The sequence below is a fragment of the Dama dama genome, chromosome 11 (genome assembly GCF_033118175.1).
Source record: "Dama dama isolate Ldn47 chromosome 11, ASM3311817v1, whole genome shotgun sequence".
Lineage (NCBI taxonomy): Eukaryota > Metazoa > Chordata > Mammalia > Artiodactyla > Cervidae > Dama > Dama dama.
In genome coordinates this window covers 66,273,987-66,300,150 of record NC_083691.1, presented here as the reverse complement: position 1 = coordinate 66,300,150, position 26,164 = coordinate 66,273,987, and the positions used below count along the sequence as shown (strand labels likewise).

The following is a 26,164-nucleotide window of genomic DNA, read 5'->3' as shown; positions in this document are numbered from 1 at the left end:
TTCAGATGGTAAAGAGTCTCCCCTGCAATGCAGGAGACATGATTCAATCCCTGGGTCAGGAAGATCCCCTGGAGAGGTAAATGGCAACCTACTCCATATATTCTTGCCTGGAAAATCCCATGGACGGAGGAACCTGGCAGGCTACAGTCTACGGGGTCACAAAGAGTTGGACATGACTGAGCAACTAACACTTTAACTTTGAGGACTATAACTCGATAATACAAATCATTTTACTTCTAAAAATTAGAAATTTTAAAACAGCCAGTTATTTAATCTATTTGATTCTCCGTTTCTTCAAGCATAACATGTGAATCACCAATAAAACTTGAGAGTAAGTATGAAAATATACAGAACAGTTGCTGCCACCACTTCAGTGGGATCAGAGTAGAGCTGCACTTCATCCCAATTTCATTCGGGGCCTTCAGTATCTGCCGTCTCATTCCACTGACACTTGAAAAGCAATTCATGCACAGGTACCACAAAATTTTATATCTGATAATTATTAGGCACACTGTCAATTAAAACAATTCTAAGTTTTCTCTTCAACTTTTCAAAAATGCATGGGATAGAAAATGAAGTAAAACTATAGTTATTTTAAAATCTAAAAATTTCTAAAATATTTCATTTAATGTTATTGAAGATTTTACTTGCACAAACTTTAAAATAACTTTTGTTAATAAGTTTTAAGATATGTTGCTTAATAAAAAAATTTATGAACCTGTCTCTCTGAATTTTCTCGAAGTGTTTCAATTGTTTTTTCAAGCTGAGCTTTTTCCTTCATTAGATCCTTGCTTAAATTCTGACAATTCTGAAGACTTTGCTTTTCTTGAATAATCTCATTTTCAAGGATTTCAACCTGGTGAAAATGAAATTACAAAACAATATATCATTAGTATTTCAAAATAGTGGAAGCATGTAAAAACAAAAACTAATCACTGAATAAAGGGTAGAAGACAGTTTTAATACTCAAATAGTGCAATTTAAGAATTTCATAGAAAAATTCATTCATAGTATTTCAAGGTACTTTTAGCAGCTATCTAAAATACACAGACATGATTATCTTTCTTGTCCTCTGCATCTTTGAAGGCAAATTTCCACTTCTAAACATAAACACATCTGCATACTACACACATGCCACATGAAGAATACACAAAACTTACTGGAAAAAACTCTCTTGGCTTGAATGGATTTGTGAAATGAAAATTTAACTCGGCACGGAATTTAGTGCACAAGAAGGAAAAGATGAGAAAATGAGGAGTCTAGAAGGAACTTGGATTAAAGAGAGACAAAAAGGAGACTACTAGAGAAAAAAAGATTTGAGCAAAACTCTAGCAAAGTATGAGGTTAACAAGTATGAAAAAGCAAATTCAACTTCAAAATATGCCAAACTAGTGATATCCCCATTATTATATAACATATTCAAACCAGGTAACCAAAAAAAAAAAAAAAAAAATTTAGGCATATAAAATATTCCACTTCACATTTAAATATTACCTAAATCCTTGTAACAACAGTAAGAAACTCTAAGAAGTAATATTAATAGCTCAAAAGCATAAAGTCACAAATCTTATTCAATAATTCACATTAAGTTTACACAATCAGGAACCTTTAAGCTATTAATAACTAATCTGGTTCTCACATTAAATACTGAAATATATGGAAAGTATTTATTTAATTAAGCTCATTTGCTGTATTAATGGAATTCAAGTGAAACATTCAGTTTACAAAAGATATGCAAAGAATTAATCAAAAATTGCTGGACTCACTAATTTACTAATTAGACTTTAAAGTTAATTTCAAAATCAAAATTCCAGATTTATAGTGGCAACAAAAATAAAACCATTCCAAGTTCTAAATGGCCACTTCTATTTTAACACTATATTTATTGTGAAATGCTTATTTGGTTAATGAATTAAAGATGATGCAAATAATGTTTTAAAAGAGAAAAAATCTTTCAAGAAAATCAAAGTGTCTATCTGCATTATCTAAGGCACTGGTTCTCATGGCATTGTTCCACAATAGCAAGATGAGTCTCACCTAGGAACTTCTTGGAAATGAGAATTCTTATCCCACCCCAGCCCTACCACATTAGGAACTCGGGGCATGCGGCTCAGCAATCCGTATCTTAACAAGTGCTGAGGGTTACTGTGATGGATACCTACCTATTCAAAGCTACTGGTCTAAAAACTAGGCAGATTTTCATAACCAAACTAGAAACCGAGAATCCAGAGGAAAAACTAGACATAGCTGACACGTGTAGAAGAATATTTATTACAGCATATTTTTCAGTGACCAAGCACTGGAAACAAAAGTGAAAGCACATTTTGAAGGGTATACATGATGGAGGGTGTTCATGGTAAAAATATCATGAACATCTTGATAATACGATTTCTATTTAAGTATACTGTGTGTATATGGTTGTGTAGGCACAAAGATATGCACAAATAAATTACTTGGTCTAACTGTCTCACAACAGTAAAACAGAGTATCTCAGAGATATTGCCAGTTTGGATCCAGACCACTGCAATAAAGTATCGCAATTAAATGAGTGAAGTGAATATTCTAAAAGCTATGTTTACCCCACACTGTGGACTATTAAGTGTGCCATACCATTATGTCTAAAAAACAATGTACATACCTTCATTAAACAATACTTTACTGCTAAAAATGTTAACCATCACCTGAGCCTTCAGCAAGTTTTAATCTTGCTGGGGAAGTGTCTTGCCTAGATGCTGATGGCTGCTGACTGATCAGGGTAGTGGCTGCGGAAGGTTGGGATGGCTATGTAATTTCTTAAAATAAAACAATAAAGTCTGCTCTGTCAGTTGACCCTTCCTTTCATGAACAATTTTTCTGTAGCATGCAAGGCTACAAAAACTTTTTTTTTCAAAATTGGAGTCACTTCTCTTAAACACAGCCACTGTTTTATCAACTTTAGGTAATATTCTAAGTCCTCTGTTGATATTTCAACCAACTTCACAACATCTTCAACAGCAGACTCTGTCTCAAGAAACTTTCTTTACTCATGCATAAGAAGTAACTCCTAATCCATTATAGCTGTATCATGAGATTGCAACAAATCAGTCACATCTTCAGGCTCCATTTCTAATTCTGGTTCTCTTGCTAATTCCTCCACATCTGCGATTACTTCCTCCACTGAAGCCTCTAAGTCATCCATGAGGGGTAGAATCAACTTCTTCCAAACCCCTGTTAACGTTATTTTTACTTCTTCCCATGAATCACAAATGTTCTTAATGGCATCCAGACTGGTAAGTTCTTTCCAGAAGGTTTTTAATTGACTTTGCCAGATCCATCAGAGGTATCACTTTTGATGGCAGCTATAGCCTTACAAAATAAAGAGTAAGACTTCAAAGTCAACTTAAGTCTTTGATCTATGGGCTGCAGAATGGATACTGTGTTAGTAAGCATGGAAACAACATGAATCTCAATCCTAAGTCTCTAACAAAGCTCTTGGGGATCAGGTGCACTGTCAATGAGCAGTCATATTTTGAAAGAAATTTTTGTTCGAGCAGTAGATCTCAAAAATGGGCTTAGAATAGTCAGTAAACCACACTGTAAACAGATATGTTGCCATCCAGGCTTTGTTGTTCCATCAAGAGAGTACAAGGAAAATAAGTACAGAGAGAACAGATTAAGCAGAATTCTTAAGAGCCCTAGGATTTTTGAAATTATAAATGAGCACTGACTTCAAGTCACCAGCTTCATTAGCCTCTAACAAGAGAGTCAGCCTGTCCTTGGGAAAAAAAAAAAAAAATTGTTGTGGCATGGAGGATCTTTAGTTGTGACATGTGGGATCTAGTTCCCTGACCAGGGATCAAGTCTAGGCCCCCTGCATTGGGAGTGTGGAGTCTTAGCCACTGGGACCGCCAGGGAAGAAACCTGTCCTTTGAAGCTTCGAACCTAGGCATTAATTAAACTCTTTCAGCTATGGAAGTCCTAGATGGACTCCTGTTCCAATAGAAGGTTGTTTGTCTACACCAAAAATCTAGTTTAGTGTAGATTAATTAGTGAATTATATCTTGTGGAAAACTAAATACAGCTTCCACATTAGTACGTGTTGTACTTTTATGTTACTGAAACATCTCTCCTTCAACCTCACAAACCAACCGCCAAAAGATTAAAAGTTTTCCTCTGAAGCTTCCTCACCTCTCAGCCTTCACAGCTCTGGATTAGGCTTTGGCTTAAAGGAATGTTGTGGCTGGCAAGTATTCTATCCAGACCACTAAGACTTTCTCCATGTCAGCAATAATGCTCTTTCACTTTCTTATCAAAGTTCACTGAAAGTACTTTTAATTCAAGAACTTCCTTGCATGCACATCTTGGCTAACTTGTAGGAGACCTACCTTTTAGTCTATCTCAGCTTTCAACACTCCTTCCTTACTATTCTGAATCATTTCTAGCTTTGACTTGATTGTGTGAGAGACAGATGTGCAGCTTTTCCTTTCAGTTGGACACATACAGGCCGCTCTAGGGTTATTAGTTGCCTAATTTCAATATGGTAGTGTCTCAGGGGACAGGGAGGTACAAGGAGAGGCTGAGAGGTGGGGAAATCACCAGTCAGTGTGGAGAAGCTGGAACACCACATCACTTGATTAAGTTCACTATCTTATATGGGTGCAGTCTATGCCACCCCAACACAATTACAATACAAACATCAAAGATCACTGACAGAGGTCACCATAACAAATACAGTAACAATGAAAGAGTTTGAAATATTGTGAGAATCACCAAAACGTGACACAGAGACACAAAGTAAGCAAATGCTATTAGAAAAACAGTGCTGAGAGACTTGTTTGAAGCAGGGTTGCCTCAAACTTTCAAGTTGAAAAAAAAAAACAGCAGCAGCAGCAGCAGCAATCATCTGTGAAGTACAATCAAGTACTATGCAATAAAATAAGGTATGCTTTTTATTTCTTTTCAGAGTCTGCTTAAATTCAGGTTTCATAATCCCTAAACTGTGGCCTCTAAATACCACTGTCCACTAAAAGAAAGAATGTCCACTAAAAGAAAGAAGGGCTTTTTAGAGAAATGGCTGTGTCCAGGTCTCAAGCAGGAAATGTTTCAGCAGAACCTAGAACACTGTCACAGCAGAAAGCAAGGAAGCTCTCCAGGAGTGCTTAGGTCATGTCATAAGGATTCAGGTAGCAGCTTAAAAGAGTTGAGAGGGTAAGAAAAACAGTTTACTCAAATACTTTAAAATCCGTGAGTTTATTATGACACCACAACAAACTCAATAATTATCTCAGGAGGATATGAGAGAACCAATTTATTACTAGGAAACTGGTAAATAAAGGACAAGAATCAAACATTCATCCTACTTTACCCACCCTAAGAGTTGTTCCTCAGAGTAACTAACAGTGGTTTATTTTTTTAACCCAGTATTTTTTTTTTTTAAAGGTTTTCCTTACAGAAACACTCTAGCTTCCAAATTAAGAACAGATGATATAATATCAGGATTTTGCACCCTCTGATTAATTAAGGGATCTAAACCAATGATTTTCCATGACTACAAATTCATAGAAAGAGACAACCAGACATGTACTACCTGTTTGAAGTTTCTTCAACAGAAAAACTACTAGGAAAGAAGAGTAAATCTACAGACTAAAAAAGACTTAAGCGACACATCAACTGATTGAACATACCAATCTTATTTGGATTTATATTCAAAAAATATTTGAATATACTTATATTCAAAAATATATATATATTTTTTAAAAAATCATAATAGATTTCAGAAACTGAAATGCTGATCAAAAACTATAATTTTTTAAGTGTGATATCATCACTGTTCTTTTTTTAAATTCCTTACTTTTTAGAGATTTATACTGAGATATTTATTGGTAAAACATTACCATGTCTAGGACTTACTTCAAAATTATCTGGTGGTTGTACAGACAGTATCAAGGACAGAAGTAAGATTGGTTGTTAAGTTAATAACTGTTGAAGTTGAATGAGTCTAAGAGTGCATTCACTTCTATTTATATAAGTTTGAAATCTATATAATCAGTTAAAATAATACTGAGGGTACAAAAAAGTTGGAAAATAAATGTTCTATCTAAACACTATTTATTTATACTTTTACATATACCTTTTTTTATATTATATTAAACATTAATTTTTATACCTTCTTACTTAGTCTTTGATTTTCTTTTTCAATTTTCAGGATTTTGGAGGTGGTGCCTTCAGCAGAATCCACAGTACTCCGAAGCTCTTCTACAGTTTTTGTCAAACTCTGATTTTCCATCTCCAACTTCAACAATCTACTTGATGTCAATTCATTCACCTCATGGCCCAAGGATTTCTGTGGTGCTATAATATTGAAAAATATGACACTGGTAAGATTATGCTTACTCTTCACTATTTAAAATATTTAGTGTAAATACACTAAATCATCTGATCCTTAACTTTATAAAAAATTAATGAAGTTACACAAGATAGACACAATAAAAAAAGAGAGATAAAATACAGGCAAATCTTTAAATTCTAATGCATTCACAAGCGGGGGCTTTCCTGGTGGCTCAGTGGTAAAGAATCCACCTGCAATGCAGGAGTCGCAGGAGATCAGGGTTCAATCCCTGGGTCGGGAAGATGCCCTGGAGAAGGAAATGGCAACCCACTCCAGTATTCTTGCCTGGAGAATCCCATGAACAGAGGAGCCTGGCTACAGTCCATAGGTTGGCAAAGACTCAGACACAACTGAAGCGACTTAGCACACACACACGTGTACATATCCAGAAGCATTCTAGTGGGAAAAAAAGTACGAAATTTAAACTGAAGTGACTAGACTTTTAGTCCTAATTCCATGAGAAAGCAACTTTAACCTCAATGAATCTTAGGTTACGTGGACAAAACATAGCTACTACCCTGCGTATCTAACAGAGTCACTGTGTGACTCAAATAAGTAGTATAAAGCATATTCTATGCCACACCTTCAAAGATTAAAAAAGAAAAACAGTCTGAAGGGGAAAAAAATCCTAATCTGATTCTGAGAAAGGCAAGACAGGTCACTTCAAAAAAGTCTTTCTCTAAATGAAGAATCTAGCTAATTAAGTATGAGGAGCAACATGCAGTCCATTTTGCCAATGGAAATCATCTTTCTAAGCAACTTTTGGAACTATATTTTTTATTTTTTTGGAATTATATTTTTTAAAATAAGAAAACTCAGTTTCAACTCCTGGAAATGTTTTCCAGTAAGCCAAAAATAATTATTTTCTAGTAACTGTATAACAGACTCACTAAATATTTTGAAGATATAAAAATATTAGGATTCACAAATGAAATATGACACTTAGAATTTATTTTGAAATCCTAGACTTCAGGAAAGGAAATGAACAGAAATACAGGAGGGCGTTTCTAGGTCTGTCTACTTTGTGGATGTTTGAAATCCTCCATCATAAAAACCAAACAACACACACACACACACACACACACACACACACACACACAAACCATGTATCCCCACAAGTCATACGTTCTTTTTTAAACATCAGGTAGAGTAAAATATCTCCTAGGTTTTAAGAAAGCCTCAATTCTTATTTCAAGTTTTTGTTCTAGTCAGCACATTGAGTCTTTTATTAAAAGCTGGTATCATAGATAGTCACTGACTTCATAAATTTTATTAGCTGTCCATGTCTTCTTAAATAAAACTCATTTCAATTAAACAAGATTAGGCTACAAAACATGATATGCCTTAATAAAACTTTCAATACTATGTGCTTCAGAGAAACTTCAAGCCAGCCTACAATGAATTTAATAGGATGCACAGCACACATTTTTAACATGGAAGAATGTCTGTGTTATATTTTGGATGAAATAAAGGAACCCTGATTATATATACACACTGATGATGATATATAAAATAAATGTGTGTGTAGAAAAACTCTAGAAGCAAATTTTGTGAAACGTAAAACACAAAAAATTATCAGTGACTTTGATTTCCTTCTTTGTATTTTTCACACTCAACAAATTTTCTAGAAAGGTTCTTGTATAGTTAAAAAAAAAACTACACTACACTAATATTCTATTCTATGACTCCAGCAAAACAACTGATATAATAATAATAATAATAAAACACTCAAATGCTATTTACAAGGTGTTCTAAAGAGCTTCATTAACAAAATCAACCCTCACAACAACCCTACCAGATAGTCCTTACTATTACTGTTACTGTCCCCACCTAACAGCTGAGAAAACTCCTAACAGTGTAATTTTAACTAGTAGAAAACATTTAAATATGAATTGTTTTCTTTGTAACTCAATTCACATGGAATACAATTAAAAAGTTCCACAAATGTTTTATGTAACACCTCTTGGCAAGTTCATTGGCTGAATATCATCACTTACTATGAAGTCAATTTACATGAGGTCCCAGAACTTGGAATTAGGTTCCCAAGTGTAAAATTAGCAAAAGCCTAATAGTAATAAATATGACAAGTCATCTGCAGAAGTTACCATTTTTTAAGCACCAGGCTGTAAGCTCTTTTAGAGCTTATGTCTACCTTATCACTATATTCTCAGAGCCTGATACAATATTTCACACATGATAGGTGCTTAATAAATATCTGCTGAAGGAAGAAAACAGGTATAATAATATAAATACTGGGTAACTGAGGAATTAGGGAACCAGTCTAATTCAAATAAATGTGACTGAGGTATAATTTCAATAAAGTATATCAGTATTAGCAAACTCAAAGTTTTAACACAAAAGGCCACATTGTATGTGTGTGTCCACCTTTAATAAAGAGGACAAGTTAATGTGGAGGCAGAGACATAGAGCCAAAAGTTAAATCTTTATCTGAGGTCTTTTGTTACCTCCCAGGTATAAGTGGACTTGAGCTACATTTTTAGGTATTTTAGGTATAATCCTAAAACGGCAATGACACATATGGATGAAAGTAACCATAAAGATCCTTAAGTTGCTTTATTCTGGCTACATATTCACCAAAGAATATTCCCATTACATTCTTATGTCCTACTTAGGTTTGTCTACAGTCAAAGAACATGTTGACCAGTAAATATGACTTTTCTGTTCTATTTAGTAGATGGTTATATCTCTCAAAATACATGAGTAAACTGATACCCCCGCTTCTTGGGATATTAACATGAAATAGTGCCTGAACAATGGATCAAATGTGTTACTGCACTCAAAGTTGAACTGCAAGACACGCAGAGATAAGGATCGAACCCAGGATTGTGGAAATTAAAATATTCTTCTGTGAAATCCTATCTAGGGAGATATCTGGCCTTTGAGACATTTCCAGTCAAGGAAAATAAAGAACAGTAAGAAAATATCCAGAAATGTAAGCATAAATACAATGTCATTTATTCATTCAATCATTTAAATAAAACAGTATCAGAAATACCTTCAGAAAGTTCACTAGTTCTGGATATTTGTTCCAGTTCCCAGCCAAGATGTAATGATTCGTCCATACTTTGCTTCTGTGCCATTTCCAAAGTCATATTTTCTTCCATTAATTCTTCAATCTTTTTTCTATCCATATCACGTTCCTTTTTTATTAGCAGAGTAGGGAGAGAAAAGAAAGCTAAGAAACAGTACAATTTCAAGCTAATATCATATTACTTTATAACTTTCAATTATCAGAAACTGTATGAGTTAAATTTTGAGTTCCTTAAAATTTTCACAATTTGAAGCTCTTGATAATAATCAATTATAATTATTACTGCTGGTCATTAAACTGATCAGCTGTCTGACCTCCTTTTAAAGTGATTTTTGGGAACACTGAAAACACTTCTTCATAGTCATTATATTGTTCTAGTCACATAACAAATGACTTCTGATCCAATGCTAAATTTTGGAAATAGTTGTATTCCTAAAGTCTAAAGAAATGTTTACACAATAGCTTATTAGAGCTTTCTGAAAAGAAATAGAAAAATTAATAAATAACACCCCTTTGTAATAAAGGCAGAAATTTCTACTACTCCTGAACTTACATAAAATCAGGAGCATCTAACTTATTTAGTTCTCACTTTTCTTTTAAGACCTTAAGGACACTAGCCATCCTTATCACTATAGGGAAATCAGATGAATCATAGAATTCTTACTTAGAAGCTACGTAATGGATCTACCTTATACACTTACCATTTCCATATCATGCAGTTTAGCCTTCAGTTGTAAATTCTCTTTTTCTAATTCATGTAATTTATCAGAGCGAGCTCGAGTTCCTTCTAATTGGTCTTCCAACATGGTTTTTGTTTCCAATAAAACTTGATTGTCTTCTTTTAATTCCTATAAACGTTTCAAGTAAGCTTTATTGGTCACAAATATGTTAATATGATAATTTTTAAAGTTCTGAAACACAAAAATTCTTTGTTGAAAAATAAGACATTAAGCTATCTTTATCAACAGGTCTATGCAAGAGTAAAGGTAATGAGTAACAAATATAGATCAGTTCAGTTCAGTCCCTCAGTCGTGTCTAACTCTTTGCAACTCCATGAACCACAGCACGCCAGGCCTCCCTGTCCATCACCAACTCCTGGAGTCCAACCAAACCCACGTCCATCAAGTTGGTGATGCCATCCAACCATCTCATCCTCTGTCGTCCCCTTCTCCTCCTGCCCTCAATCTTTCCCAGCATCACGGTCTTTTCCAATGAGTCAGGTCTTCGCATCAGGTGGCCAAAGTACTGGAGTTTCAGCTTCAACATCAGTCCTTCCAATGAACATTCAGGACTGATCTCCTTTAGGATGGACTGGTTGGATCTACTTGCAGTCAAGAGACTCTCAAGAGTCTTCTCCAACACCACAGTTCAAAAGCATCAATTCTTTTGTGCTCAGCTTTCTTTATAGTTCAATTCAGCTGGTTTCATTTTATTTCCCAGAATTTAAATTATGTAAACAGGGAAGGGAGATGGGAGGGAGTTTCAAAAGGGAGGGGATATATGTATACCTATGGCTGATTCATGTTGAGGTTTGACAGAAAACAGCAAAATTCTGTAAAGCAATTATCCTTCAATAAAAAATAAATTCATTTAAAAAATTATGTAAACAAATACTCATTACTTATATTAGGATGAGTAATACTACTATAATTTCACATGAAACTGTCAGGGTATATATAAATTCCTAAGTCACAAGGATAAGGAACTCAGTATAAGTAGTCTTCTAGATATTTAAGATGCAAATTTACAGAATTGGGGATTAATTTATTTAATGAAATAGATTTAAGTTTCTCTCTACTTGAAAGTGAAGAGTTTGGGGTTTTGAGTAAAATACCAAGACTACAATCAATATTCAAGTAAATCATATACCAAGGCTTTATCAAAAAATACTTTACATAAACATCTTAAAATTCCTATGTATGTTTTGAAGACATGTTCACAAATCTATATTGCTAAGTTATATGCCTGCCATTTATAAGCTGGCTAAGAGAAAGTATATTAAAACAATGGCACACATGAGGACCCCTGAATAGTCCCACACATGCACCCATTTAAAAAAGTATAAAAGAATTAACAAGCAGCTTATCCTTGTACTCTGTTGGGTCTATTTTCTGGTAACATTCAGGCTAAGTTTTAACTTTCTTTTACAATGTTTTCACTTGATATTGTAAACTCCTTCTTTCTTATCCCATACTGAAACTGATGAAAATCTCCTCTATTTACAGACAAAGAAGAAATCACTGAGAAACAAAAAAAGAATGCAAGAAGCAAAGATTTTCAAATTCTTGCTATCAAACAACTTTATGTAACATAGAATTGCGACCATTAAAAAAGAAAAATTTGTTTTCTTCTAACTTGTTTATATAAAGAGACAAATGGCATTGGGGAGGTGAAGGAAGAGAGAGGAGAAGAGGAAGACAGATACTGATTTTGCTTTCATTGATCCTAATTTAGTATTCTGAGTTGAGCAGCAATCAAAAGTATGCTTTGCATTCACTTCTAGGCATGAGTTTAAAATTAGGAGAGGCATATATACTTTATTTTAACTTCAAAGTCTTCCCTACCTATAATTAAACAAAGGAATGAAATAAAACCTCCAACGAATAGCGTCCAAAAATCCCTTTTTACAAGTCTAAACAATATGCTGATCTACCATAAAATAAACACCTGATGGTATTACAGTTTGCTCAATGTTTCAAGAGTTCTTTACATTTATTAAAGTGCATTTTAAATGCATTTTGAAAAAATCGTAACACTTTTAAAGAAAAAAATTGTGAATTGTTTAAATTATGCAACATACCTCAACTCTTGCCTTATAAAATTCAATATCATGTAGTCTCTCTTTGTATCTGCTGACTTCACTTTCAAGCTTATCAACTCTGACAGCCTTCTCCCGAAGTGCATCTAATTCATCTCGATACATTCTTGCAGAACGAGCATCAGAAAGCAAATTCATGTTCTAAATATAAACACATACTAATATTTAAAATATTACTCTCTATTTTCAAATTGATAATGCTTAGGTTGTACAATCTGATGAATTTACAAAAAAACCCCAATGACTTCTGTACTTTAAAGTGTGAATTTTTGTGGGACGAGGAAGCTGAGCGATTAAGGTGACAGACTGCTAAAAGTGTGAATTTTCTGGTATAAATATTATACCTTAAGTAATTTTTTTTTAATGGGGATATATAAAGTCTTTTTTTTAAACCAAGATTAAGAAGTATTTTTAAAATATACACTCTATACAAATATAAAAACACACGCATACATACAAGTTTTTATGTATAATGTTCACTACTAAGATTGTAAAAAATATTCAGGACATTTTAAAATAAGTAAATCTCTTAACATAACTGTTTGCAATGAATTTAAGGTAGAAAGCTAACTTCAAAATACTAGATAGTAAAAATATAGATGAGGCAAACTACTACAAAAGTTGATCATTAGTTACTTTAGAGAAATGTTTCTATCCAGATATGTTACCAAAATCCTGCTGAGTTTTTTAATACTTCCACATGAATGATAACTTGCATATAATTAGTATACGTCTCTACATCATTTGAATTATTGAAATTCAAACTTTAAAAAGTCCTCCTGCAATCCTTTGAATAACAATAATTGAAAGCATTATCCAGAGACATGTGTGGGTCCCTGAAAGTCTTCTGGGGAGTTCATCAGCTCAAAACTATTTTCATAATAATAATAAGACAGTACTTGCTGTTTTCACTCTCATCCTTTCATGAGAATACAGTGGAACTTTCCAGAGGCTACATAGATGACATGTTATTAACTTAACAGACTGAATGCAGAAACATATGAGAATCTGGTAGTCTTCAATTAAGGCAGGCATTAAATAAAGAGATTTGCAAAAATATAAAAGATTACTATTATTCTAATTTTTTTGTTGTTTTGGAAAATAATGGTTATTTAGTTACCATATAATTTTTATGTTAACATGGAATGGGTTGAGTATTATTTTCAAATGAATTAATAAATATTCTTAAATTACTAGTTTAAATTTCAAATATAGTAAATTCCAGTAAAGGGAATTCACATTAAATAATCCTCATTAATTTTTAAGAGTAAAGAGGGGTCTTGAGACAAAAAAAAGATTGAGAATCACTGTTTTAGATGGAACACAAAAAACCCTGCTACCGAGCAGTGGAACAGCACCCACAGCATATCTAAAACTAAAGGTTATGATCCCTAGATTCATTCACCTAGAAAGGTCCCAGATTTATGATCCCACAAGTGAAGCAACCCTGGAATTTAAAATGGCAAGTTAGGGAAAGTAAGAAGAAAGAAATTTTTCAGCCTTATCCCAATCTTCATCATTTATGGCTTAAAGACGACCTCTTGCACTACCTTCAAATGAAAACAAAACATTACAGAGTAATTAAAAGAAGCAAATTCTTAAACAGTCTTAGTTCATGATGAAAAAACAAAAAGCTTCAGAAAAAATAAAGACATTTTAAAAAGTATAAACTCTGGATCTACATGGTAGAAAAAGTGAAAAATTAAAATGCATTCTATTCTATGGAAGTTAACATAAAGCACAATAAGAGAGCGGAGACCTAGGGAAATATACATAAGCAGCACCGTTTAGCAGTAGGGGTGTTCCAGCTGTCAAGTCACAGAAGCCAATACATAAAAAAGGGAAACCTGGAACTGTCCTAGTCCTAAGAGGTTCCCTGGAATCTTAGCAAGGTTTGAATAGCACACTGACAGAGAAAAAAGAAAACTCCAAAGTTCTTTCCAGCTTTGATTTCTAGTTTTGGCTCTGGCATTTCTGAAGACAGAAACACTGAAAAAGTCATTATATTTCATTAAACCTCAGTAAGCAATAATGCAAATGTTGTAAATAATAAGGAGAAAACTCAATTTCCAATTGATCTTATATAATGAAAGTTCCAGGTACAAACCTCTTGCTGCAGCCTTTTTAGCTCTATTTCCATTTGCTCTAGTTCTTGTTTACAGTCCAATAATTGTTCAGTCTTTTCCTCCCTTAAATGCAAAAAAAATTTATTAAATAAAAAACTTTGTGCTTTGAAAACTATGATCACCTGAATATTATCATTATTAAATATCTAATTTAACATAATATTGGTCATGACCTCAAGCTGGGGAAAAAGACAAAGAAATTGCTATTAGGAATTTGTATGGTTGGATGTCATCAGACTCACCCTTAAAGTTCTCCAAATGCTAATAACCTCAATGACTAATGTCCTCATAGTTCATAATGTAGTTTCTTTTTCTTCTCTTCTGTCATTTCCTGATACCCATCTCCTTACTCTCTCTCCCTCTCTGTACAGTCACAGACAAATTAGCTGGAAGAGTTCTTAAGCAAGGCAATACTAGCTGGGTCTGAGACTTTAAGGGTCTCCAAACTATTTTCAGTATTTACAATGACCTAAAGAAAATAATACAGTGCCACACAGATATGTAAAATCTTTGAATCTCTATTCATTTCTACCCTGATGTCTGGACACTTTTGTATTTCTCTTAATACACTTTTTTCTTTTTACACTGTGTTCTTTCTAACTCCCATTTTCTATCTCTCCTTTAGAGCCAAGCTCCTCAAAGTAAGTCTCCACTCATTGTCTCTACTATCCACCTTCTGTTCTTAAATAATTAAAAATAAATGTTCATTATGTAGAACAATCTGCTTTTGACATCTCATATGTGCTTATATTTAAGTTTTTTCACCAGAGAAAATTTTTATTGAAGTATAGCTGATACACAATGTTATATAAGCTACAGGTTATTGTGATTCACAATTTTTAAAAGTTATACTCCATAAAATATTAGCTATATTCCTTGCATTGTACAATATATCCTTGTAGTTTATTTTATACATAAGTTTGTACCTTTAATCCTCTACGTCTATATTGCCCCTCTCCACTCCCTCTTCCCACCAGTAATCACCTGCTTCCTGTATCTATAAATCTGTTTTTCTTGTTACATTCACTAGTTTTATTTTTTAGATTCCACATATAATTGGCATCATATAGCATTTGTCTTTGTCTTTGATTTATTTTACCTAGGATAACACCCTCCAAGTCCATCAATGTTGGCATACCATTCTCTCTCTCTCTCTATATATATATATATATATATTCTCTATACATCTTCTTAATCTAATCATCTGTTGATGGACACTTAGGTTGCTTCCATATCATGGCAAGTATAAATAATGCTACTATAAACACTGGGGTACATGCATCTTTCTGAACACCACATTAACAAACTGATGAATAAAAACCATATGATCATCTCAGTAGGTGCAGAAAAAGCTTTTCACAAAACTCAATACCTGTTTATGATTAAAAAAAAAAAAAAACTCTGCAAAACGTGGGCACAGAGAATAATAAACTCTATATATGACAAACCCAGAACTAACATCAGACTCAACAGTGAAAAGCTGAACACATTTCCATTAAGATCAGGAACAAAAAACAATGTCCACTCTTGCTACTTTTATTCAACATAGTCCCAGCCACAGCAATGAGACAAGAAAAAGAAAAGGAATCCAAATTTAAAGGAGGAATAAAAACTGTCACTATCTGCAGATGACATACTACAGATGAAACTGAGCAAAACTCTGTCAGGTCCTTCCAGGTACAAATCTTTTTTGTCCCCCATTTCTTGTTTGTAGGAAATAGACTTCATTCAGCATTCTGACTCCCTGAGATCTAAAGGGCAGATTCAAACAGCTGCTCCTCACAGAAGGAAGGGAATGAAGAAACAAAGGAGCAGCTGAGGAACAACAGTCCAGCAATAAAGCAGGGTTCTGGTTCTTCCTCAAGGAATATATGTAACAATATCTTTGAGCTTTTCTGCAGGAACTAAGGCCTCCAACTCAGGTGGAGAATGGTGCTCAATGTGCTCAGCCTGAAGCACAGCTTCAGAGTTGGTTTTTGGACACAAGTCCGCCTTCCCTCTAGGTTGCTGGCCTCCTAAATAAAGCAACCTTTCTTTTCCAAGCAATAGTTCTCTCTTAAGTATTGGCTTTTGAGCATCAAACCTAAGCTCAGCAACAAAGACAGAAAATTCAAAAGATGCAACCAGAAAACTATTGTTGGAGTTCATCAACAAATTTGGTAAAGCTGAAGGATACTAAATCAACATACAGAAAAATCTGTTGCATTTCTACACACTAACAATGAACTATTAGAAGAGAAATTAAAGGAATAATCCTATTTATCTTCACATTAAAAAGAATAAGATACCAAGGAATAAATCTACCTATAGAAGAAAAGGACCTATACTCAGAAAACTATAATATGCTGATGAAAGAAACTGAAGATGACACAAACAGAAGGAAAGATACACTGTGTTCTTGGATTAGAAGAATTCGTACTGTTAAAATGGACATACTATCCAAGGCAATCTACAGATTCAATGCAAACCCTATTAAAATACCAATGGCATTTTTCACAGAACTAGAACAAATAATCTCAAAACTTGTATGGAAACACAAAAGATCCAAATAGCCAAGACATTTGTGAGAAAGAACAGAGATGGAGGAATCATGTGCCTCAATCATATAGTTAAGGCTGTACTACAAAGCTCCAATAATCAAATACAATATGGTACTGGTCTAGAAACAGACACATAGATCAGTGGAACACAATAGGAAGCCCAGAAATAAGCCCATGCACTTAAGCTCAATTAATCTACAACAAAGGAGGCAAGAATATACAATGAAGAAAGACAGTCTCTTTAATAAGTGATACTGGAAAAATTGTGGACAGCTACATGTAACAGAATGAAATAAGAACATTCTCTAACACCATATACAAAAATAAACTCAAAATGGATTAAACACCTAAATTCAAGAGTGGAAATCATAAATTCCCAGAAGAAAATGCAGGCAAATACTTTTTGACATAAATTGCAGCAATATTCTTTTGGGATCAGTCTTCTAAAGCGAAGGAAATAAAAGCAAAAATAAACAAATGGGATCTAATTAAACTTAAAGGTGTTTGCAAAGCAAAAAGGAAAAGATAACTTACTCAAAGAGAGAAAATATTTGCAAGTGATATGACTGATAAGGAGTTAATATCCAAAATATATAAACAGTTCATATAACTCAATATCAAAAAAACACACAACCCAATTAAAAAATGAGCAGAAGATCTGAGTAGACATTTTTCCCAAAGAGGATATGCAGATAACCAAAAGGCACATGAAAAGATGCTCAAGATCACTAATCATCAGGGAAATGAAAGTCAAAAACACATTAATATATCACCTTACAGGTGTCAAAGGACTGTCATCAAAAGGAACACAAACAACAAACACTGGTGAGGATGTGGAGAATAGGGAATCCTTGTACAGTCTTGGTGGGAATGTAAATTGGTATAGCTGCTGTGGAAAACAGCATGGCAGTTGTTCATAAAACTAAAATCAGAACTACCATATGACCTAGCCAATTCCACTCCTGGGTATATATCTGAAAAAAAAAAAGCAAAATACTAATTTGAAAAGATACATGCACATGCTTGCTTTTGTTGTTATTATCTATTTACTTCTTTATTTTTGGCTGTGCTGGGTCTCTGTTGCTGCACAGGCTTTTTTCCGCTAGTTGCCGCGGGCAGGAGCTCTTCAGTTGCGGGCACTACTCTTCAGTTGTGATGCGCAAGCCCACTGCTCTCAAGATGCAGTGGCTTCTCTTGTTGTGAAGCACGGGCTCTAGGGCACTCGGGCTTCAGTAGTTGCAGCTCCCAGGCTCCAGAGCACAGGCTCTGAGTAGCTGTGGTACGTGGGCTTAGTTGCTCCACAGCACGTGGGATGTTCCTGGATCACAGATCAAACCCGTGTCTCCTGCACTGGCATGTGGATTCTTTACCACTGAGCCACCAGGGAAGCCCTGGCTTATGTTTTTTTTTTAGAAACCCATTTTTAATGGAAGAATATTCCCATTGACAGAAGAATCATAATTTACTCATTAAATGGATTCCAATTTTCACTGTAATGAATGATGTTTTGGCAAATAAAATCATTATAAATAAAACCCTGTATATTTTAGGATAGATTTCTAAAAGTATATTATGTCTTTAAAGGTTCTTGATATTTACTGTCAAATTGTCTTGCAGACAGGTCACTATCAATTCATAATGCAACTAGCAGAGGATAAAAGTGACTGTACGTGAAACAATTTAACAACTGAAAAATGCTGTTAAATTTATTTGAATATTATGAAAGGCTAGTTTTCTTATTGTGCCATTTAAATTTCTTCTGATGAAAAGTTACTACAATTTTGTAATATATAAGATACTTCTTACAGATACTTCTTTGCAAAAAGTTAAACGCTTTTTTTTGAGGGTGGGGGACTGCACCACATGGCCTGTGGGATCTTAGTTCCCTGAACAGAGACTGAACCCAGGCCCTCAGGAGTAAAAGCGTGGAGTCCTAACCACTGGACTGGCAGGAAATACCCTGTTAAATGCTTTTTTAAAAATTAAAAATAACTTTTTTTATTGTGGTGACATATATATATATAACATAAAATTGAAATTTTAACCATTTTAAAATGGTTAATTTAAAATGTACAGTTCAGAAGCACTAATTATATTTACAATGTTAAACTATCACCACTACATACTCCCCAAACTTTTTCATCACCCTGTTGTGAAATTCTATACTCTTTAAGCAATAACTCTCCAATTTATTTTCTATCTCTCTCAATTTGCCCATAAAAGATATTTCATTTAAGTGGAATTATTAAAATTTATCATTTTATCTGGCTTATCTCACTTAGCAAGCTGAGATGGCTCATCTCATGGCTCATTCCATGGCTCATGCATGTTGCAGCAGCATATCAAAATTTCATTTTTTACGGCTGAATAATAATCCACTGTGTGCCCACAAGCACATTTTGTTTATCTGTCCATTTGTTCATGGCCATTGGGTTGTTTCTACTCTTCAGCTGTTGGGAATAATGCTTCAGTGAACAATGGCATGCCAGTATACGTTTGAGTTTCTGTTTTCAATTTTAGTGGGATATACATACATGTGGAACTGCTAGATTATATAAAAATTCTATATTTAACGTTTTGAGGAATATTCTAACACTTTTAATACACTTATTTTTTTCTGGATGTTTACATATTTAACATTTTTTAAATACAAACAGAGCAACCACTTTTGTGTGAAATTCTTCCCCACCAAGAGTATATTAACACATACTCATCTAAACTCGGAGAAGGCAATGGCACCCCACTCCAGTACTCTTGCCTGGAAAATCCCATGGACGGAGGAGCCTGGTGGGCTGCAGTCCATGGGGTCGCTAAGAGTCAGACATGACTGAGCGACTTCACTTTCATGCATTGGAGAAGGAAATGGCAACCAACTCCAGTGTTCTTGCCTGGAGAATCCCAGGGATGGGGGAGCCTGGTGGGCTGCTGTCTATGGGGTAGCATAGAGTCCGACACAACTGAAGTGACTTAGCAGCAGCAGCAGCATCTAGACTAGTTTCTTCATCGTGATTTTGTTTTTTACATTTAGCTCTTTAATCCATCTGAAATTCACTTTGGAGTATGTGAAGTATGAATTTAATTACTGGAATTTCCAAAAGAGTTACCCAGGAGGATCTTCACTTACTAATAAAATAATCCCTTTTTGCAACCATCTGACCATTCTATCTACAGTGATGAGGCTTCCATTCACATCTTCCCACTGACACTATTTATTACAGTCAGTCAGTCACTTATTGCCGAATCCAACACATTATTTTCAGATCTTTGAGAAACTTAATTCATGCCACTCTTCTTAATAAGCTTCTCCTTTGGTTTCCATGACTCTACACTCTTAGGATTTTCTAGTTCTCAATATATTAATTCTCTGATTATTTTGCTGATCTCATGTTTTGTGCCTATCTTTTGGCTAACAATTATCAAGTTCTCATTATCTGTGCCACACACTTGTGCTACGCATTTTATACTCTGCCAAGCACTTAATCCTCACAAGAACTCTAAAGAAGTAGTAGCTCGTGACTGCAGCTTACACTTGTTGAGCACTTATGTAATACACACTGTTTACTTACATATTTACCTCACACAACAACCCTACAAGTAAGCACTAATATTATTCCCATTTAACAGTCTAGGAACCTGAATAGCCTTAGAGTTTCAGTAACTTGGCCACAGTCACTCAGTTAGGAAGTGTTGAGAGCCAGGATTCACATTTTAGAATGCCTCTAAAGCTCATGCACTTAATTATTTGCTCTACCTGTCATTTTGTATATGAAGAAACTGAGTAATGTGGGTAATAAATGGTGGCATCTACCTTTAAGCACTTAAACATCTTTCTAATCTTTGTATTCTTCAGATTATATCCTTCACATTCTTCATGCTCATGGGCAGTTTGATCCATTCCAAAGGTTTCAATTATGACTTATATGCTGCTGCATATATTATTATTCTGCATGAGTATACTAATGATCCGAAATCTCTACTCTGCATCATGGGCCAGACAGTCAATTATCCAATTGATCATCTCCACAGAAATATTTCAAAGGCACCTCAAACTAAATATGTCAAAACTAAACTTGTCTTTTACCTTAATAGTATTCCTCTCTCTTATGTTCCCTGTCTGAACGAACGGCATCACCATCCAGACAGACACTACTTGTAGGAAACTAGGAATTATCCTGCAGACCCTACTTTCTTTCTTAGCATCTCCTCTTCAACCTCATCATTAAAACCCTGGATCAGGCCCACACCACTTCTTGCCTGGACTGTCCTTCAATCTGTCTTTACAATGACACCAGAATTTATTTTTCCAATTTGAATACTCACTAAAGGTCAGCTACTAGGTTGATACCTCTTTCTTAAAACAGAAATCTGTTTTTAAACTGCTCTCCTATACAAAAAAAAAAAAAAAAATCTTCAGTTTGGCCCCCACTGTTTAATATTCAAATTTCTCAGCACTGCATACATGACATTCTACTTATCCACTCCATCATTTTCAACTTCATTTCCCCATGTCCCTCTTTATGTTCTATTGCTTCTGTTTCTTCTGCTTATAATACCCATCTGAGCCTTAACTTACTTAATTGCATAACATCAGGTGAAATGTTACTATCTCTATGAACTCTTCCTGACACCACTCCCTTTTCTCCCCCAAGTCAAAAGTGAATAAAATTCACTTACTCTCAACTGTGGGGTACAAAGGTTTCTAACACACCTCCAGTTTTCATGTAATTTCCTGACGGACAGGGAGGCCTGGCATGTTGTGGTCCATGGGGTCACAAAGAGTCGGACACGACTGAGTGACTGAACTGAACTGATTAAAAGTTTATCTCAAAATTCAACTTAAAAATGGGCAAAGGAACTGAATAAACATTTCTCCGAAGAAGATATACAAATGGCCAGTAAGCACATGAAAAGAGACTCAACATTATTAGTCATGATGGAAATGCAAGTCAAATCTACGGTTGTAATAAAAGGGTGTATAATAACAGGTATTGCTGAGGATGCAGAGACACTAGAGGCCTCATACTATGCTGGTGGTGATGTAAAACAGTACAGCCCAGTTTGACAGTTCCTCAGAAGGTTAAACACAGAGCTACTATATGACCCAGAATTTCCACAATTCAGTAAATACCCAAGAGAAATGAAAATATATTTCTCTACAAAAATACACACATGAATGTTCATAGGAGCATTATTTAAATAGCCAAAAAGTAAAATAAATAAATAAATAGCCAAAAAGTAGAATACAATCCAAACGTCCATCAACTCATAAATGAGTAATCAAAATGTAGAACGTCCATAAGAGACTATTATTCAACCATCAAAAGGAATGAAGTACTGCTATATGGTACAACATGCACGGATCTTGACAACATTATGGTAAGTGAAAGAAGCCAGAAATAAAAGGCCACATAATGTATGATTCCATTTATATATATGAAATGTCTAGAATAGACAAATCTATAGAAATAGGAAGTATATTAGTGTTTTTGAGGAGCCAAAGACCAAAGGTGATGCAGTGACTGTTGACGGGTATGCAGTTTCTTTCTGGGGTGATGAAAATGTCTTAATATTAGATGGCATGGGATGATTGCAAAACTCAAAGAATAAACTAAAAATCACTGAATTGCACACTTTAAAAGGTTCAATTTTCTGATATATGAATTATATTTCAATAAAACTTTTTTTTTTTCTAAAAAAAATAATTTGCGTGAGAGAAAAACCCTTTGGAACCATGGGATCCATGGAGACAAAGAGAATTATTAAAGGAAGCATTTGATAGTGTTAACTATTGCATAAAAGTGAAATTTATAAGGAATTACTTCTTCTTCCATCCAAACTGCAAATTACACTTTTACTCTGTATGTCAATAAATTGAAAGCAATTATATCATGATGTACCACCCACAAGTATGCTATCAGTCTGCATGTTCTTATTACAATTATTTATTTCCATTAGGTATAAGGCAACCTAAACTATTTTTATCTATCTAGTGATTCCACACTTCCATCACTTTAGTAAAGATCTATCCAACAAAAACACTTAAAACAGATGTTAACAGAAGAAACCCATGAAGGGACACATTTTCAAAAGACAACAAAAGATATAGATAGTATTTGAAGTAATGCTAGTTACTGAGAAAACTTGCTATATCTGGCATATTTATTTATTCATTAAAAATATTCATTTATATTTTCCAATCAGCATGAGACCAAATTTTACTAATCTCTTTAAGTTGTCTGGAATTTTAATAACACTATGCTCAAGTAAATTTTATTTTAAAATCAAATTCTAATATAGTGCAAAATGTTAAATGAATTCACAGCCATCACTGCAGTTCTAATTGCACGCTTTATCTAAAGACTGAAGAAGATTGTGCTAAATTATACGGAACGAACTAGTGTTCACTGTTTAGGCTATCCATTAACTGCCAGTCAAACTAATAACAGCAATCTCTTCCCTAATTTTCATGGCGCAGCTGTTTATAGAATATCTTGGGCGTATTCACTTCAACAGATACATAATACTGCAGACATTCACAATGAAAACTGTATTTTCTTGTTTTCAAATTTTCCTATGGACTGTATATTTTTTCTACCTTGCACATTCAACCACTTTCTTAAAACTTGCTGCTTTAAACAATCAATAAATAAACTTAATTGCTATATGGTGGTTTTAAATTTAAAATCTATACCCCAAAGCCTAAATTCCAAGAAAACAAAACCTCCCCAAAAAAAGGAAAGAAAAAGCCTATAACACACAACTCCTTTGTTTTTTAAAGTGCAATATAAAAAAATCTCCAGCAGAGACTGGTTGTGTCTTTACAAGTTATTCACCAATGTGACATTTATACTGATTTTCCTGTAATGGTTTTTGAAAGTTAAATAAATATTAATTTTATCAGCACTAACCAATCTGAATATTTACCTTTTTTAAGTATGTGACTCAGGCATTTCAATTACTCCATGCAGAAGATACACAAAATTATTTTTCTGTAATACTGTACACCAAAATTCATTTATGTTAATTTAAAAAAAACTGAACTTAACAATCTGTATCAGTGGTTGTCAGTATTTTGGATTTCATGGAATGAAAAAATAAAAAAATTGAGCAGACCTCAATTTGCCAAGGGAAAACATTATTTTATAAAAGAAAGGACATCCTAACACTAGAAGAATAGGAAGTACACAGATACAGGATAACAGGCATCCTTTAAATTGATAAGACTTAGCATTAAGAAAACTTTATAATAGTGTCTTCATTTTGACAAATGCTGAAAACTGTGACACAGCCTAGCAACTGGGAACCATGCATCTATATTTCATAAGCCTAAAAACATTGCATTTAGGTCACCTTTGCAACCATATAAATTCAATGAGCCTTGAAAAGCAGCAACTTACAATTCCTGCCTAAGCCTTCTTATCTTGGCCTTAGCATCTGCCAGCTCCACTGACAGATGCTGTCGACTTTCTGTTCGCTTCATGCCTGGAGAACCACAAGGTGACTGTGCAGATGAAGAGGCATGGGGTAGAAAATGAAGACCATCCCGCTCTTCAGAGAGTTCTACAATAGTCTAAGCAAACAGAAATCACAGAAGCACTTTTAGTATTTTACATATCAGAGAATCAAATATACAACACTAGTCACTAAGTCTAAGTATTATACTACAATATCAGAAAGAATCCATTGCTCAAAAATGTCTTATTTATTTAATATCTTTATCATTAATGGTGAACTTTTTGTTTTTTGACTATGCCACACAGCATGTGGGATCTTAGTTCCCCAACCAGGGATCAAACCCACACCCCTTGCATGGTGACTTAAAGACAGCACTGCCAGGTAAGTCCCTTAACTTTGACAGATTTAGCTGTCATTTTTTAAAAAGTTTCATTCAACAGTACATGGTTGAGTTATTCAGTAGATAACACAAGAACAAGACAATACTTTTTTCCTTTCCCAGTGTTTTAACAAAAATTAATAAATTGTGGTAAAATATATAGAACAAATAGCAACTGTTGGAAAGGCAGAGAAGATTTGTTGACACAGTAAAGGAATTAAGATTAGTATGTCTGTAACTGTTCTGTCCAACACAGTAACCAGTAGCACAAGAGGCTAATTTCAAGTTTAAAAAATTAAAAATACAGTTCCTTAGCCTCCTTTACTAGAACATTACTCCTGTATCACCATTCATATGCCTGAACCTCCAATCACTCAACTTTCCCCTTCTGCCCAGTCAAATGGATTATTCTTGAGTACCCTCGAGTTCCTACTTGGCCTGAAACTGCAATTAGCCTGTTAAATGTCACCCATACTTTCTAATTTAACACTACTATGTCATTCTTTGACTATGGTTCGTTCACTCTTTGGGAAAAAAAAAAAAAAAAGGAAACAAATATTTATAGAACTTCTAGCTGGAGAATTTTCCAACAAGATCCCATCCACCCACTGGAAAAAAATAATAATAATAATAAAAAAAAATAAATAAAATTTAAAAAAAAAGGAAAAAAAAAAAAAAAAAAAAGATCCCATCCAATACTATAATTGGCAATAAAGGTTTTAATCTATTTTATACATAAAGAAACTGAGGCACATATAGATTAAATAACTTAAAGTCACACACGAATATAACACAAATTCAAATTCAAGTCTGACTTAAAATGCTAAGTCGTTTTCCTCACCTACTGTCAACTTTTCTATTCCTGTTCCAAGGTGATAAAGAACTCTAAAAAATACAAAACAAATAAAATACAGCCCTACTACAGAAGTTGTCATCCACTTTCAATTAAGTTCTTTCCAATGCCCATCAATTCTTTCACTGAAAATCTTGATGATTTCCTGGCAAAATTTTCCCATAAAGGCAGATGTAAATATATTCCCTTTTCTCTACATAAGCCCCCAACTGCAAACTGCTATCATAATTTCCAACAAATGAACTCTCCTTCAATTTGTCAAAGAAACAGAACCATCTGCAATAAATTCCTCCATTTTTATGCATCTCTTATTCCCAACACATATTCCTTACTTCTGTAACATTTTCAGTTTCTCTCTTCCTATTGCTTTTTTCTCCTTGTTCTTCAAAGACATACAAGTTTCCACTATCTGGGGACGGGGGCGGGGTGGGGGGGCGGGAATCACATTTTCCCCTTTATTATCCTTCTATTTCTCCCTCAATGTTACGTTTTGAAGAATGGCTTGCTCACTGACACTACTTCATCTTGTCTATCTACTTAGTATGTCCAGCCCAACTCCACTGTCTCTGTGAAC

General features: G+C 34.2%; 1 protein-coding gene across 3 annotated transcripts in view; it reads right to left on the bottom strand.

Moving 5' to 3' along the window:
• CCDC88A (coiled-coil domain containing 88A) overlaps positions 1–26,164 on the bottom strand; it is a 112,080-nt gene that overhangs the window by 42,220 nt on the left and 43,696 nt on the right. For all 3 annotated transcript variants that reach the window (XM_061155416.1, XM_061155417.1, XM_061155418.1), the window contains exons 8-14: positions 24,301–24,473; positions 14,345–14,426; positions 12,220–12,378; positions 10,121–10,267; positions 9,384–9,528; positions 6,146–6,330; positions 719–856 (exon numbers count right to left, since the gene is read on the bottom strand). In XM_061155416.1, coding sequence (XP_061011399.1) covers positions 719–856; positions 6,146–6,330; positions 9,384–9,528; positions 10,121–10,267; positions 12,220–12,378; positions 14,345–14,426; positions 24,301–24,473 — 1,029 coding nt within the window. The remainder of the gene's footprint in view (positions 1–718; positions 857–6,145; positions 6,331–9,383; positions 9,529–10,120; positions 10,268–12,219; positions 12,379–14,344; positions 14,427–24,300; positions 24,474–26,164) is intronic.